At 50.7% G+C, this 17,348-nt stretch overlaps 1 protein-coding gene across 1 annotated transcript; it reads left to right on the top strand.

Moving 5' to 3' along the window:
* The first annotated feature begins 221 nt into the window (after positions 1–221).
* Positions 222–1,749, top strand: LOC147081021 (ras-like GTP-binding protein RHO). The gene has a single exon (XM_085980992.1). The coding sequence runs from the start codon at positions 466–468 to the stop codon at positions 1,048–1,050; it is 585 nt and encodes a 194-aa protein (XP_085837118.1). The 5' UTR covers positions 222–465; the 3' UTR covers positions 1,051–1,749.
* The last annotated feature ends 15,599 nt before the right edge of the window (positions 1,750–17,348 follow it).

Below are 17,348 nucleotides of genomic sequence, written 5' to 3'. Positions count from 1 at the left end.
CCAGTACAGCAGAGCACGGGAAAAAGGTCTTATGAGAGCAACAATTATATTTTAAAAAAACATTAACTGTGCAAGTCATCTCAAAAGGGAGTCTGTGTACACAAAGTTAGATTACAGCCTGGGCCTAGCCCAGCTGTTCTTTCTCTTCACTATCGCTGGCCAATCATTTCACCTTTTGTTATTTATGTCATGCAAAGTGTTGGCTCGCTCCCACGACCAGCAAAACCTGATTGGGAGGTCAGCATTCCAGCTCGCCTATAAAACCCAGGCAGTTCCACCTTGCTGTCATACTTCCAACACAGCCACATATCCGGAGAGTAAATTATCTACAGGCGGGCAAATGCGTCTGCTCTTGCTCACTGCAGCTTCTCCCTGACCGACAATTCTACCTGTAACGCTTTCTCTCCTGGGCATTTAGGAAAGGGAGTACGGTGACATCTTTGGACGCCAAACCAACGGAAGATCATGACGACGATAAGGAAGAAGCTGGTGGTTGTCGGTGATGGTGGCTGTGGTAAAACAAGCCTGTTGTTTGTGTTGAGCAAGGACAAGTTTCCTGAAGGTTACGTCCCCACTGTCTTCGACACCTACGTGGCCGACATCGTCGTGGACGAGAAGCAGGTGGAGCTGGCGCTGTGGGACACGGCCGGCCAAGAGGACTACGACCGCCTGCGGCCCCTCTCCTATCCCGACACCGACATCATCCTGATCTGCTTCTCGGTGGACAGCCCCGACTCCCTGCGGAACATTCCGGACAAGTGGATGCCCGAGGTCAGGCACTTCTGCCCCGGCGTGCCTGTGGTGCTGGTGGGCAACAAGAAGGACCTGCGGAGCGACGAGCGGGTCCGCAAGGAGCTGGCGAGGGGCAAGAAGGAGCCGGTGAGGTGGGAAGAGGGCCGGGCCATGGCGGAGAAGATCGGGGCCTACGACTACCTGGAATGCTCGGCCAAGCACAAGGAAGGCGTCTGGGAGGTTTTCGAAACCGCCACCCGGGCTACCTTGAGCGCCGCGGAGCCGGGATGCTTCAGCTGCGCGTGTGCCGTGATGTAGGAGGGGCTGGACTGTGATGGGCGAAAGACGAAGACATCCACTTTACCAAAGAGGGAAAGGCCTTACCTGTCAGAGCAGGAAATTCTCGCACCAAGGGGGGGGGAGAGGGGGGAAATCACATGGGGAACTAGGACACTCTGCAAACAAGACGTCAGCCGTGGGCTCAGGGAGCAGCACTCTCGCCTTGGAGTCACAAGGGTGTGGGTTCAAGTCCCGCTCCAGAGACTTGAGCCCACAATCCAAGGCTGACGCTCCCAGTGCCAGTAGTGAGGGAGCGCTGCACTGTCGGAAGGTGCCGCCTTTCAGATGAGACCTTAAACCGAGGCCCCGTCTGCTCCCTCGGGTGGATTAGCAATCAGCCCTTGGCACTATTTCGAAGAGGAGCAGGGGAGCGCTCCCCCGGCGTCCTGACCAATATTTATCCCTCCACTTAAAATAACCAGATTATCTGGCCATTATCACATTGCTGTTTGTGGGAGCTTGCTGTGCGCAATTTAGCTGCTGCGTTTCCTACTTTACAACAGTGACGACACTTCAAAAGTACTTCATTGGCTGTAAAATGCTTTGGGACGTCCTGATGTCGCGAAAGGCGCTATAGAAATGCAAGTCTGTCTTTTCCTTTTAACAAATGTTTCAAGTGGCTTAAAATCATTTAAATATCTTCTGTTATGAAATAAAAGGAAAGAATTTTGTAAGACACCAGGTGACTATGTTATAGTTCGGTTGGCGTATAAATTTATTCGTGAGCTTGTACAGAACGACTACATTTTCTGTTAAAGGGACAGGCCACGAAGGAAAGGGGGTGTATTTTCTGCTGTTTTGTAATTTTCTGCCTTTATACTCACATCGTCCTCTTTGCTAACATTTCAGGGGCAGAAAATATACCCCACAGTGTCTCATTGGATACTTCCCCTTGCTTATGAAGGGGCGAGTAAGGCTGTGACAATTAGATCACATGTACTGCTAATTATTAGCTCATAGAAAATCAGATTTAATCCTCCTCATTGCACAGCGGGTAAAGGCAGCGGTTGGTGTTGTACCAGTTCAGGCCAGTTCGTGGTTTGATCTCTGGTCTGTGAGGAGTTGACTGATTTCAGCCAGAGAAGCTGCTGAGCGACAGAATTGGACCTGTACCTGTCGGGATCGGGGGAGGGGGAGAGGGAGCAAGGGGTGTGGGTGGAAATTGGCCAGGGGAGCCGCCAGACGAGCGGGGGAGGGGAGCCGCCAGATGAGCGGGGGGGAGGGGAGCCGCCAGATGAGCGGGGGGGGAGGGGAGCCGCCAGACCGGGGGGGGGGGGGGGGGGGGGAGGGGAGCCGCCAGACCCAGGGGGGTGCGGTTCTCACCAGCTACATTCGTTTGCTGGCCTGGTAGAAAAGTTAAGCGGCTCCGGCAGCGGTTGCTTCTACCACCTCAGGTGCCACCGCCCCCGGCGAGACTAACTTGTTTCCTGTAGCGCTCCCCACACAGCGCAAGGCAATCAATGGGCAAGAAACAGGAAAACAGAAGAGGTTGGTCGGGGGTGGGGGGGGGGGGGGGGGGGGGTGAGAGGGTTAATTACCCCACCCACCCTCCTAGTTACTGCATTGGTATGTGGGGGGGTGCCAAAATGATTCATTTAAGTTGAGTGGGCACTTGACTCTTTTTCTTTGAAAAGAGGAGCGGCCAGGGTTAAACATTAGCCTGTTTATTTGGATTGGGTCAGTCGATAGCAATGTTCACAATAAACATTCATCAGATCAAACTGCAGGTTCGGCATGTATACCTGCACACGTTTCCTGGGAGCTTTTGGGGGATTTTCAAGGATCCTTCTGACCAGTCCCACTCCAGACATGTTAATGATGGAGGATTGTTGCGATCAGCTGGTGTGCTGCCGCGAAACACGCCGAATAAATGGGCTGCTGCCTTTAAGCAAACAGTGTAAAACTATTTCTTCTTCACGGATGTGGTTTTTGCCACAGATTTTCTTCACAGGAAAATGACGAAGTAAAATGATGCTGTAACAAACAGGAAGATTTGAAAGGTGGGGTCACCTTCAATGTTCCCTTTCGGCGGAGCTTTGAACGTCCCACCCAGCCGGTGAGCCAGCTTTTAAATTTAAAAAACCCGCATGCGAGGAATTTTGAATGGCCCGGGCAGCCCATTAAAGGGGCCGCGCGGGCCGAAAGAAAATTATAGGGAACATCGTCACCTTGTAGGGCAATTGCACTGGCCTTGCACCTCCCAAGTGGAGCTTCAAATCCAGCCCAAAACTACTGGAATTAAAATCTCCGAACCCTCTGTTGGCTACAAGAATCCAATTGTGGTCGAACAGCCACTCCTCAGTTCTTGAGAAGACAGAAGTACACAGCTGTGGCTTAATCAGTAGCACGCCAGAGATTGAGCACATAATCTAAGCTGACACGCCAGCGCAGTACTGAGGGAGTGCTGCACTGTCGGAGGGGCAGTACTGAGGGAGCGCTGCACTGTCGGAGGGGCAGTACTGAGGGAGCGCTGCACTGTCGGAGGGGCAGTACTGAGGGAGTGCTGCAGTGTCGGAGGGGCAGTACTGAGGGAGTGCTGCACTGTCAGAGGGGCAGTACTGAGGGAGTGCTACACTGTCAGAGGGGCAGTACTGAGGGAGTGCTGCAGTGTCGGAGGGGCAGTACTGAGGGAGTGCTGCACTGTCGGAGGGGCAGTACTGAGGGAGCGCTGCACTGTCGGAGGGGCAGTACTGAGGGAGTGCTGCACTGTCGGAGCGCCGCATTGTCGGAGGGACAGTACTGAGGGAGCGCCGCACTGTCGGAGGGGCTGTACTGAGGGAGCGCCGCACTGTCAGGGGGCAGTACTGAGGGAGTGCTGCACTGTCAGAGGGGCAGTACTGAGGGAGTGCTACACTGTCAGAGGGGCAGTACTGAGGGAGTGCTGCAGTGTCGGAGGGGCAGTACTGAGGGAGTGCTGCACTGTCGGAGGGGCAGTACTGAGGGAGCGCTGCACTGTCGGAGGGGCAGTACTGAGGGAGTGCTGCACTGTCGGAGCGCTGCATTGTCGGAGGGACAGTACTGAGGGAGCGCCGCACTGTCGGAGGGGCTGTACTGAGGGAGCGCCGCACTGTCAGGGGGCAGTACTGAGGGAGTGCTGCATTGTCGGAGGTGCCGTCTTTCGGATGAGACGTTAAACTGAGACCCCGCCTGCCTGCTCAGGTGGATGTAAAAGATCCCGTGACACTATTTCAAAAGAAGAGCAGGGGAGTTCTCCCCGGTGTCCTGGCCAATATTTATATCTCAACCAACATATAAAAAAATCAGATTATCTGACCATTTGTGGGGGCTTGCTGTGCACAAATTGGCTGCCGTATTTCCTACTTTACAACAGTGACTACACTTCAAAAGTACTTAATTGGCTGTAAAGCGCTTTGGGACGTCCTGAGGTCGTGGAAGGCACTATATAAATGCAAATTCTTCTTTCTTCTAAACTGCTAGCATCACTAAGAGTGGCCAAAGCAATGGCTGATGTGGGAAACCAGGTAAGGTATTGTACCAGGGTCAGCGTGTACACTATCTGAAAAAGGGTTTCTTTGTCACAAAGTGCATGTTTGAAAAGTTCTTTGTGGTTGGTGAGGACAGTTAACTTGTTCCTCAATGGAAGCAGTCACATGTCAGAACACAGGAGCAGGTGGAGAGAGAGAAGCGATAAGGTCTGCTGATGGCTCTCGAATACGAGAGGACTCGAGGAACAGCACCTCATCTTCCGATTAGGCACGTTGCAGCCTTCCGGACTCAATATCGAGTTCAACAATTTCAGATCATAACCTCGGCCCCTATTACATTTTTACTTATATATTTTTTTCCCACCCCTTTGTTTTGGGTTTTCCCTCCCCCCCCCTTTCCATTTTTTCTCTCTCCCACATGGCAGCTGTCTCTCATCCTGCCAGTACACTTCACACCTAATCTGAGCCATCTTTTGTCTCCACTTGTCCTATTACCATCTCGTCTGGTTTTGAATACCTCTTAATGTCTCTTCACTTCTTTTGTTCTATCGCAGCCCTGCCTTCGATCTATTTCATTTCCTTTCCAGTTTTGAAAAAGGGTTTCGACCCGAAACGTCGACTCTAATTTCTCTCCACGGATGTTGCCTGGCCTGCTGAGTTTTTCCAGCATTTTCTGTTGCTCTCGAATACGAGATCCCCTCTCCCCACTCAGTGTTGAGCTAATCCACACTGATCACAAGATCCGAGATACAATCCCTGGTCAGTACGGAGTTGAGCCGATCTTCACATGGTCAAATTGGCCTTTGAATCCCTATCCTAGGGAGGAGGGGGAAAAACAAATCAGGCAGGGTCCCAACACCTGATGGCTATCGAGGGACTCTGGCTGAAAAGTGAATGATTGTTCAATGAGGACAGGACTGGACCTGACTATTTCTCCCAGATAAGTCTCCAACATCCACTGGCCAGGGTCACACATAACAAATGGCCACTTGCGCCTCGTACCACCATGGAACCATAGCCCGGTATAAATCACCACACCATTGGAACCATTCCCCTGTATAAATCACACCATGGAACCATTCCCCTGTATAAATCACACCATTGGAACCATTCCCCTGTATAAATCACACCATTGGAACCATTCCCCTGTATAAATCACACCATGGAACCATTCCCCAGTATAAATCACCACACCATGGAACCATTCCCCAGTATAAATCACCACACCATGGAACCATTCCCCTGTATAAATCACACCATTGGAACCATTCCCCTGTATAAATCACCACACCATGGAACCATTCCCCAGTATAAATCACCACACCATGGAACCATTCCCCTCTATAAATCACACCACTGGAACCATTCCCCTGTATAAATCACACCATTGGAACCATTCCCCTGTATAAATCACACCATGGAACCATTCCCCTGTATAAATCACCACACCATTGGAACCATTCCCCTGTATAAATCACACCATGGAACCATTCCCCTGTATAAATCACCACACCATGGAACCATTCCCCTGTATAAATCACACCATGGAACCATTCCCCTGTATAAATCACCACACCATGGAACCATTCCCCTGTATAAACCACACCATGGAACCATTCCCCAGTATAAATCACCACACCATGGAACCATTCCCCTGTATAAATCACACCATGGAACCATTCCCCAGTATAAATCACCACACCATGGAACCATTCCCCAGTATAAATCACACCATGGAACCATTCCCCAGTATAAATCACCACACCATGGAACCATTCCCCAGTATAAATCACCACACCATGGAACCATTCCCCAGTATAAATCACCACACCATGGAACCATTCCCCAGTATAAATCACCACACCATGGAACCGTTCCCCAGTATAAATCACCACACCATGGAACCGTTCCCCAGTATAAATCACCACACCATGGAACCATTCCCCAGTATAAATCACCACACCATGGAACCATTCCCCAGTATAAATCACCACACCATGGAACCGTTCCCCAGTATAAATCACCACACCATGGAACCATTCCCCAGTATAAATCACACCATGGAACCATTCCCCAGTATAAATCACCACACCATGGAACCGTTCCCCAGTATAAATCACCACACCATGGAACCATTCCCCAGTATAAATCACCACACCATGGAACCATTCCCCAGTATAAATCACCACACCCTGGAACCATTCCCCAGAATAAATCACCACACCATGGAACCATTCCCCAGTATAAAACCCCACAAAAATCACCCCTCCAAGTCACACACCATCCTGACTTAGAAATATATCGGCCGTTCCTTCATCGTCGCTGGGTCAAAATTTTGGAACTCCCTCCCTAACAGCACTGCAGGAGTAACTTCACCACACGGACTGCAGCGGTTCAAGGCGGCGGCTCATCACCACCTTCTCAAAGGCAATTAGGGTTGGGCAATAAATGCTGGCCTTGCCAGCGACGCCCACATCCCAATAACGAATAAAAAAAAACACAGAAACAAACTCCATCCAGTATAAATCACCACAAACCCTGGAACCGTTCCCCAGTATAAATCACCACACCATGGAACCGTACCCCAGTATAAATCACCACACCATGGAACCGTACCCCAGTATAAATCACCACACCATGGAACCATTCCCCAGTATAAATCACCACACCATGGAACCGTACCCCAGTATAAATCACACCATGGAACCGTACCCCAGTATAAATCGCCACACCATGGAACCGTTCCCCAGTATAAATCACCACACCATGGAACCGTACCCCAGTATAAATCACCACACCATGGAACCATTCCCCAGTATAAATCACCACACCATGGAACCATTCCCCAGTATAAATCACCACACCATGGAACCGTACCCCAGTATAAATCACCACACCATGGAACCGTACCCCAGTATAAATCACCACACCATGGAACCGTACCCCAGTATAAATCACCACACCATGGAACCGTTCCCCAGTATAAATCACCACACCATGGAACCGTTCCCCAGTATCAATCACACCATGGAACCATTCCCCTGTATAAATCACCACACCATGGAACCATTCCCCAGTATAAATCACCACACCCTGGAACCGTTCCCCAGTATAAATCACCACACCATGGAACCGTTCCCCAGTATAAATCACCACACCCTGGAACCGTTCCCCAGTATAAATCACCACACCATGGAACCGTTCCCCAGTATAAATCACCACACCCTGGAACCGTTCCCCAGTATAAATCACCACACCATGGAACCATTCCCCTGTATAAATCACACCATGGAACCATTCCCCTGTATAAATCACCACACCATGGAACCATTCCCCAGTATAAATCACCACACCCTGGAACCGTTCCCCAGTATAAATCACCACACCATGGAACCGTTCCCCAGTATAAATCACCACACCCTGGAACCGTTCCCCAGTATAAATCACCACACCATGGAACCATTCCCCAGTATAAATCACCACACCTTGGAACCATTCCCCAGTATAAATCACCACACCATGGAACCGTACCCCAGTATAAATCACCACACCATGGAACCGTTCCCCAGTATCAATCACCACACCATGGAACCGTGCCTCATTATAAATCACCACACCATGGAACCATTCCCCAGTATAAATCACCACACCATGGAACCATTCCCCAGTATAAATCACCACACCATGGAACCATTCCCCAGTATAAATCACCACACCATGGAACCATTCCCCAGTATAAATCACCACACCATGGAACCGTGCCTCATTATAAATCACCACACCATGGAACCATTCCCCAGTATAAATCACCACACCATGGAACCGTGCCTCAGTATAAATCACCACACCATGGAACCATTCCCCAGTATAAATCACCACACCATGGAACCGTGCCTCAGTATAAATCACCACACCATGGAACCGTTCCCCAGTATAAATCACCACACCATGGAACCATTCCCCAGTATAAATCACCACACCATGGAACCGTGCCTCAGTATAAATCACCACTCACTATGAAATCATAGCCCAATGTGGATCGTCACCTTCAGGAGAAGAGGAAAGAATATTTGCGAGACGGAGGGAATAACTGAATGTTTGTTTCTCCTGGTACGCTGCTTTTGAATGAAGCAGGTCACTTGATCCTCAGGTCACAAGATTCTGAAGCAGGCCAGGGAGCTGTAGTTCAGACTGAACGGCAAACAGCATTCGGAGTGGCCTGCTCCGACTGCACAATGCGATACAGACAGCAAGCTTCATCTTCGTACAATAATAATGGCTTCAAGAGACAATTAGCAGCATTTCTGCAGAGAGATGGTGTTGAGGCATATTGCGAGAGGCGAGGACAGGGAGGTGTGACTGATCACTGAAAATGGGGCATGTTTGCTGGGCCTATCTTTTGCTGCCCCAATAGTCTCGGGCAAGGCAAGGCTGGGGCACTGAACATTACAATATTTAAAAGTCATTCCACTTCAGTTTCAAGAAATGATCTGTTGAACCTTCCAGTTGAAATGAAATAAAGTGTAACTTATTCAGTCTCTGCAGGCACCAGAATGCGACGCTGATCTGTTGCGACAGGGAGAGCACTGGGGACACAGTGCGTCCACACACAGCTCCTGCGGACACTCTGGAAATCCCACAAACCTCCACATGGGACAATTAAGAAGTTAAAAGTGCCCTAGACCGACCACAGCGGGCCCGGATGCACTTGTTCACTCTCCTGCTTTTTCCAGTTTCCTTCCCTCATCTCCTGAAGATAGCAGCTCGTGATTGGCTATTTGGTGCCTCAACCAACTGGCCATTATTCATCAGTGACCTTGGCAGCAGGCTATTTGATCAAGGGGGGTTTATCCAGGATCCAGACACCGCCAGCAAGAGCAGGATGGCTGGTTATTACCCGTCCCATCCCGCCACCCTCCCCCTTTCACCACCTCCGCCTCCCTGGCCTGATATTGAAGTCAACTGTAACACTCCAGCACCGGGCCAGGTGCCTGAGAACAGGAACCCAACTTGGGACTTTCCTGCTCTGTATGGTACAGAAGCCATGTGGTACACATGGCCCTGAGCCAGATTTTATTTGTGGTGGGGGGGGGTGGAGCAGGGGAAGAGAAGGGGGTTCATCTACATCCATTTTAAAACCTCCTACTCAAGGTGGTTTGTACAGAAGCTTCCCGTAGGCATGAAAGTAGAGTGGATCTGAGCAGGTGTTGACATTGGCACCGGTTACGTGCTCCATCAGGGCCCGTGAAATGCCAGTCACTTATCAATTGGTAACTCATAGAATCATAGACATTTACAGCACAGGAGGAGGCCATTCGGCCCCTCGTGTCTGTGCCGGCCGACAAAGAGCTATCCAGCCTAATCCCACTTTCCAGCTCTTGGTCCGTAGCCCTGCAGGTTCACTTCAAGTGCATATCCAAGTACTTCTTCAATGTGATGAGGGTTTCTGCCTCTACCACCCTTTCAGGCAGTGAGTTCCAGACCCCCACCACCCTCTGGGTGAAAAAAATTCTCAACTCCCCTTTAGACCTCCGACTAATTCCTTTAGATCTATGCCCCCTGGTTATCGACCCCTCTGCTCCACAGGACCACAGTTGGTTAGCAGTCCTGCGATTGCCCGTCCATTTAGTGAAGACCAGCAAAGGTCCGTAATTTCTGTAAGGCTTTTTAAACAGAAATAATGAATGTCTATTTCTTTTCTCCGCCATCCTCCACCCCCCCCGCAATCCATTTTCAATTTCTCCTCCCTCCTCCTGAAAACACCAAGTCTTGTTGGGGTACAGTCCCACGGGCAGCAGGGTACCGTGCCCATTCTTCATGCGTAAGCCTAGACAGCGAGCGCCAGGGACTTGAAGGGACTCGCAAGCCGAGACTTGACCCATTCCTAACCCAGTGTCTGCATCAATCTTCCCTCTAATTTTGTTTGGCCCCGTGCGACCCCGTTAAGGGGCTGCGCGCACGCGTGGTTTTTGTACTGAAAAGATGTGGTAAACCACTGTTTGTATTCCACTGTGTACATGCCTGTACATGTCTCGGCTGACTCCTCCCATGAGTCCAGGTATAAAGGTGACTGCTCCACAGTCCCTCTGTATTCTGGACCGGTCGACCACTCGAGGCACACCTTCATTCTCTTGTTAATAAAAGCCTGTTAATTACTCGCTTAATCTCAGTCTTTTAAGTTATTGATAGCGCATCAATTTTATTAACAAGATTTTTATAATGGAGAAGATCCTCACACCAGCATGCCTGGACTTAGATCATCGGGAGGCGGACTCATCCACCAAGTTTACTCACTGGCTTAGGTGTTTTGAAAAATTTCTGATCGCCTCCGCTGAAACGGTCACATCGGACGAGGACAAACTGGACGTCCTGACCTCCAAAGTGAACCACCGAGTGTACTCGGTCATCCAGGACGCGACCTCGTACGCGGATGCTATCAAGCTCCTCAAGGACCAGTACACGCGCCCAGTGAACGAGGTGTACGCTAGGCACCTCCTGGGGAGTCGTAAACAACAACCTGGGGAATCGACCGAGGAATACCTTCAGGCACTGTCTGTGCTTGGCCGGGCCTGTGGTTGTAAGGATGTAAAGGCCGCCGTGTACACAGAGGAACTTATCCGGGACGCTTTTGTAGCGGGCCACAGGTCCAATTACACCCGACAGCGACTGTTGGAGCAGAGTGACCTCGATCTCAACAAGGCCTCTGAACTCGCACTATCATTGGACGCAGCCTACCGGGGCATGGACGCCTACTCCTCTGCACCGTGGACGCCGCGGGGAACGACAGCCTGGGACACGGTAGGACCGTCAGTACCTGCTCGCTAGGGGTATTGCCACAAGCAGGACCACCAGTTACAACCCCCGGGGGAACGGACAGGTGGAAAGAAAGAGAGAATGCGACAGTTTGGAAGGCCGCCCTGCTAGCCTTAAAGTCTAGGGGCCTTCCGACCTCCCGCTGGCAGGATGTGCTCCCCGATGCGCTCCACTCTATTCGGTCACTGCTCTGCACTGCCACTAACGCCACCCCTCATGAGAAAATGTTTGTCTTCCCAAGGAAGTCCACATCAGGGACATCGCTACCGCCATGGCTGACGTCCCCAGGGCCGGTCCTACTGAGAAGACACGTGAGGACCCATAAAACGGACCCCCTGGTCGAAAGGGTCGACCTCCTCCACGCCAACCCCCAGTATGCTTACATTGCGTACCCGGACGGGCGGGAGGACACAGTCTCCATACGAGACCTCGCACCCTCGGGGGCCGCAGTAACCCACTACCCCCCCCCCCCACGACCCGATATCCAGCCCCAGCAGACGGCGGGCCTGGGCCCTGCGACCCGCTCGACACCTACGAGGACTACACACCAGTGCCCCAGCCTACGCGGGACTCGACGCCGGAAGCTTCACTACCCCTGCCGTCGCCACGTCGATCACAGCGGCAGACAAGTCCTCCGGAGAGACTCCAATACACTAACTTTTAATACACTTCACCCCGCCGGACTCATTTTTAAACAAGGGGTGAATGTGGTAAACCACTGTTTGTATTCCACTGTGTACATGCCTGTACATGTCTCGGCTGACTCCTCCCACGAGTCCAGGTATAAAGGTGACTGCTCCACAGCCCCTTTGTATTCTGGACCGGTCGACCACTCGAGGCACACCTTCATTCTCTTGTTAATAAAAGCCTGTTAATTACTCGCTTAACCTCAGTCTTTTGAGTTATTGATAGCGCATCAAAAGACGGTAAGCCGGCCGCGCAGGTCCACCGGAGCGCCGCGCGGCCTACAAGAAACGTTGGTCCGCCTGCGAACACTTCATAGAATCAGTCAGCTCCAGGAGGCCATTCGGCCCATCGTACCCCTGCTGGCACTTTACAGAGCTATGAATTAGTCCCACTCCCCTGCTCTTTCTCTATAGCCCTGCAAATTTTTCCTTTCAGTATTTATCAAATTCCCTTTTAAAAGATACTGCTTCCACCACCCTTTCAGGCAGTGCCTTCCCGATCAGAACAACTTGCTGCGTAAAAAAATTATCCTCATCTCCCCCATTGGCTTTTTTGCCAATTATCTTAAATCTGTGTCCTCTGGTTACCGATCCACCTACCAGTTTAAACAGTTTCTCCCTAGCTATTCTATCAAAACCCTTCATAATTTTGAACACCTCCATTAAAGGTCCCCTTAACCTTCTCTGCTCTAACGAGAACAACCCCAGCTTCTCCAGTCTCTTCACCTAATCCCTGGCACCATTCTGGTAAATCTCCTCCGCACCCTCTCCAAGGCCGTGACATCCTTTCTAAAGTGTGGTGCCCAGAATTGGATGCAATACTCCAGCTGAGGCCTAGCATGCGTCATTGGACAAGGATCTGGAGCGGGATTTTTCCCCCTAACTCACGGGGCCTCAGGCCATTGATGAGCCTGTAGCTCCGCCCCATCCCCCCGTCTGAGATCAGCCAACTCGACGCAGAGCAGAGATGAATCTTGGAACCTGTATTCTGTCTCAGCTCTTCACTGCCACAGAAATGTAGATTCTACTGAGCAAGTATTCTCAGAGCTACAGATACAAGCTGATCAACAAGACTGGCTGATATTTCTCCAGGAAGTAGTACATCGGGAGAATAGGATTCGTGAAGTTTGTAATGGATTATTATTAGTAGATGGCAATCTGTCTCTAGGGCTACTCGAAGGACCTTTACAGTACACGGTGTGGAAGGAAATGATAGATAGACCTCATGGGCCCAAATGGCCAATGCTTTGGCATATCGCTAAGACACACTATTGATGCCCAGGATATCAACTGAGGCAATATAAATTTGAGTTGTATTTTATGAGACAACAATCTGTGTTTATACATCGTGGCAAAGCAAGGTTACGTATTGTACAAAAACTCACGCGCCCCGATGGCTTGTTGGGTAACGGCACCGCCAGTCACAGTTCTACGTCACACGGACCAGAAGGTCTTGGGTCTGGATCCCCGAGTTTATGTGGAGCTAGCTCAGCTCAGCCAGGGTTACCATTGGGCTCAGGGACTCTGAGAGGGAAAAGAAGAAGAAATATATATATTTTTATTTTTATAAAATAATCAGCCAGTGATTCCCCCCCTCCTGGTCGCGATCCAGTGGCCTCTCCTGGAAAAAGTCCGTGAGTAGATGTTGGGTGAGGATCTGGCCTGTCTGATAATGCCTCCACAGTTGAATAGCCTGCCAATACTCAATTCCTGGCCTCACACATGAGGAATTGCCACTTAGACAAGATCCCGGAGGGTAGCCAGCGGACGTGGAACTGTATTCAAGCAAGAGAAGACAACAGGACGATGGGGGGAGGGAGGGGAGACATTGATCAAAATAATTTCACCCTAATTATAATTGGAGATAAGCTACAAAAATGTGACCCATGTTCATCTGGCCACTCTGGCTCCTCACCAATGGTCGACGCTGTTTGCGCCCAGTTTGCCAAAGGAAGCCCGGTCGAGCTTTCTCCCCACCGTCCTCCCAAAGTGTTGTCTCCGGCTGGAGTGCGGGACCACAGCGCTGGCAACCCTACGGTCCACTGCCCCGCGTCCACTCTTTACCCGGGAGCCTCGACAGCGACACTAATCAAAACATTGAGGTAGCTGGGAGTCCGCCTGGAAGTCTCTCCTCCGGATCGTGGCTGGTGGCAGTTAATGGAGGTCACACCCGCCTAGTGAAAGAAAGGCTTGCATTTACACAGCGCCTCTCAAGCTCAGGACCTCCCAAAGTGCTTTACAGCCAATGAAGTACTTTTTGAAGTGTAGTCGCTGTTGTAATGTAGGAAACGCGGCAGTCAATTTACGCACAGCAAGATCCCACAAACAGCAATGTAACCAGATAATCTGTTTGTGACTTTTATTGAGGGATATTGTCCAGAGCATCAGGGAAAACGCCCCTCCTCCTCTTCAAAATAGTGCTGTGGGGGGGGGGGGGACGAGAGTGTGAGTGTGGGTGGGGGGGGGGCGGTAGGGAGGGGGGTGGATGGGGAAGCGGGCAGTGGGGGGAGGGGGAATCGTGGCAGCCAATTTGCGCACAGCAAGCTCCCATAAACAGCAATGTGATAATGACCAGATAATTTTTTTTAGCAATGTTGGTTGAGGGATAAATATTGGCCAGGACACCGGGGAGAACTGCCCCGCTCTTCTTCAAAAAAGTGCCGTGGGATCTTTTATGTCCACCCGAGAGCTTAACGTCGCATCCGACAGTGAGTGCGTGCAGTATTGCAGCACTCCCTTGGTACTACACTGGGAGTGTCAGCCTGGGTCTTGTCTCTGGAGTGGGACTTGAACCCACAATGCTCTGATGCAGAGGTGAGAGTGCTATTCACAGGGGGGCTGCAAGTGCCCACCCAGAGCTGGCAAAGTTGGCACGCATTTACCTGAACCTGTCCCCCCATTCCCCCATCCACCCACAGAGAACAGGACTCCCTCATGAGCTGCCTTGCCACTTACCTGTATTCAGAGTTGCCTCAGATCCAGGTGGAATGACATCAGTGAGTGTGCAGGCAGTATTGCAGCCTTTGTGACCTAAGCAAGTGTGTGATATCAACCATGTGACTGATGGAAGGTCATCACAGAGCTTAAAGCGTGCAAGGCCAGGGATCTCTTTGCATCCTCCAGCACACAGACTTTATTTTGGCAGAAGCACAAACAAGACAGCTACACTGCAACTCAGACAACAAGTGGGGAAAGGCAGAACAATGCATGCAATCAGCTAAGAAAGAGAGAGAGGAAATGAGCTCACAGGAAGTGATGTTACAGAGAAGGCAGTGCTACAGCCTTAAAGGCACACACACTCCTTGAATAATGTTGCCATTCTGTTTATATATTTTTAAAGCTACAAACATAGCTCCATGCAAATAATGTTGGTGCATTTTATATTTTAAAATTATGCAATTTTGCAGCACGGTTGTTTCATTATTTTCCCTTTCATTTCCCCCCCTCCTCCCCCCCATTCTCATGCAGGTATTGACTCTTGCTGGGGAATTATTCCACACATGCTAGGAGCCCAACAGTTCTCTCTCCCAATTGTCCATTCTTCCTGTGTGACACTGTCACTGGTTATTTGACTGTGTAGGCCATCACAGTGGAGCACCACTCTGTCCTCAACGGCCATCCACAAATTGCACTTGGCAGCAAGGGCCACTAGATGGAGATCAGGAGCAGGAACACGGGCTGATTTTACCCCCTCCCCGAGCCCAGGGATATATCAAATTCAATTCGAATGTCCCGAGTGGTACCTCAGCTGAAAGTTCCCAGCGCAGCACGGACTGGGAACCAAGCCTGGGATATTCAGGTGTGCATGACAATGACAAACTCCAGTGGAAATTAGTGGGCACCAGTAGGTTGTACTTAGAGTGCAGGTGTGTCGCTGCCCCAATGGGTTCAATGCGTCCGTTCAGTGAGGTTAGCTGGGCCATGCAAATCAGGAAGGTCCCAGGTTAGATTTCCAACCTGTGCTGAGGTAACCAATAATCTTAGCTGGGACAGCGGAAAGGGTGCTATTACTGGCCACAGCCCCCCTGGGCTAGAGAGGGAGAAATTGGGCCGGGCTCCTGCTCTTGATCGTTATCTAGAGACGCCTACATGGATGGACATCGGGTGAAGGCAGGGTCAGGCTTGGTCTGTGACCGCCCCCCCTCCCCTCCCTCCCGCACTCCTGCAGTTGAATAGCCTGCTGACACTCACTATCAAGACTCGCTCATGAAGAACAGTCACTTGGAGATACGAGAGGGCGCATCCCAGGGTAGAGACAATGCCTTCAGGAAGAGAGGAGAGAACAAGGGCGAGTCAAAAAAATCTGCCGACTGCCCCTGGAAGGAACAAAGTGAGTGACACAATCTCTTTTACCACCTGCTCGTTCAGCAAATGACGCTCTAATGTTATAGAGGAAGTACAAAAGATGTTGATATTTTTGAAGTGTAGTCACACTTGTAATGTAGGAACGCGGCACCGAATCTGCGTACCGCAAGCTCCCACAAACAGCAATGTGATAACGACCAGATCCTCTCTTTGTAGTGATGTTGGTTGAGGGATAAATATTGGCCCCAGGATGCCGGGGAGAACTCCCCCTGCTCTTTTTCAAAATAGTGCGGTGGGATCTTTTAAGCCCACCTAAGAGAGCAGACGGGGCCTCGGTTTAGCGTCTCATCCGAAAGACGGCACCTCCGACAGTGCAGCCCTCCCTCAGTACTGGACTGGAGTGTCAGCCTGGATTTTGTGCTCAAGCGGACTATTCTGCGGGACTTGAACCCACAACCTTCTGACTCAGAGGCGAGAGTGAGCCAAGGATGAATGTGTAATGTGTTCATACAACATCTTATCCCAGGGCGTCATTTCTAGGCCGAAAGTTCATTCTTATCAGAAAGTTGTGTAATATTAGCTCAAATGGAATCAATTTTTAAGGCAGATAATACATGAGGTTAAATCGTGCAAACAGATGTTTTTAAGAATGTAAAGAGTCCAGGTTGTACACAACAACCATTAGGCTGTAGTGCGATACTGTTACGACTTGGAGGACTTTCCTCTCCTGAAGGTGTTGAACAAGGAGCCATTCTACACGTATGAGCCGAAATGGTGAGTGTTGGCAAGCTATTGAACTGTGGGAGTCTGACCATGTCAGCGCTTGAGGCCTGCACATTCATAGGTTTCCCAGCAGAGGTCACTGTGGCCACCGGTAGCATCCCCATTGCCACCCAGGCTATGATCAGCTGACACAACGCACTTGCAACCTCGGGCCTTCCTGGCCGACATGGGTCAGCTCCACACTCAGCCATGCACACACCCACTGGGCCGTCAAAGGACCTTTGATGCCTATTCTGTTTAATCC

Source organism: Somniosus microcephalus, unplaced genomic scaffold (assembly GCF_052327205.1).
Source record: "Somniosus microcephalus isolate GS21.2 unplaced genomic scaffold, FLI_Smic_1.0 scaffold884, whole genome shotgun sequence".
Lineage (NCBI taxonomy): Eukaryota > Metazoa > Chordata > Chondrichthyes > Squaliformes > Somniosidae > Somniosus > Somniosus microcephalus.
This window is presented reverse-complemented; position numbering and strand designations above follow the sequence as displayed.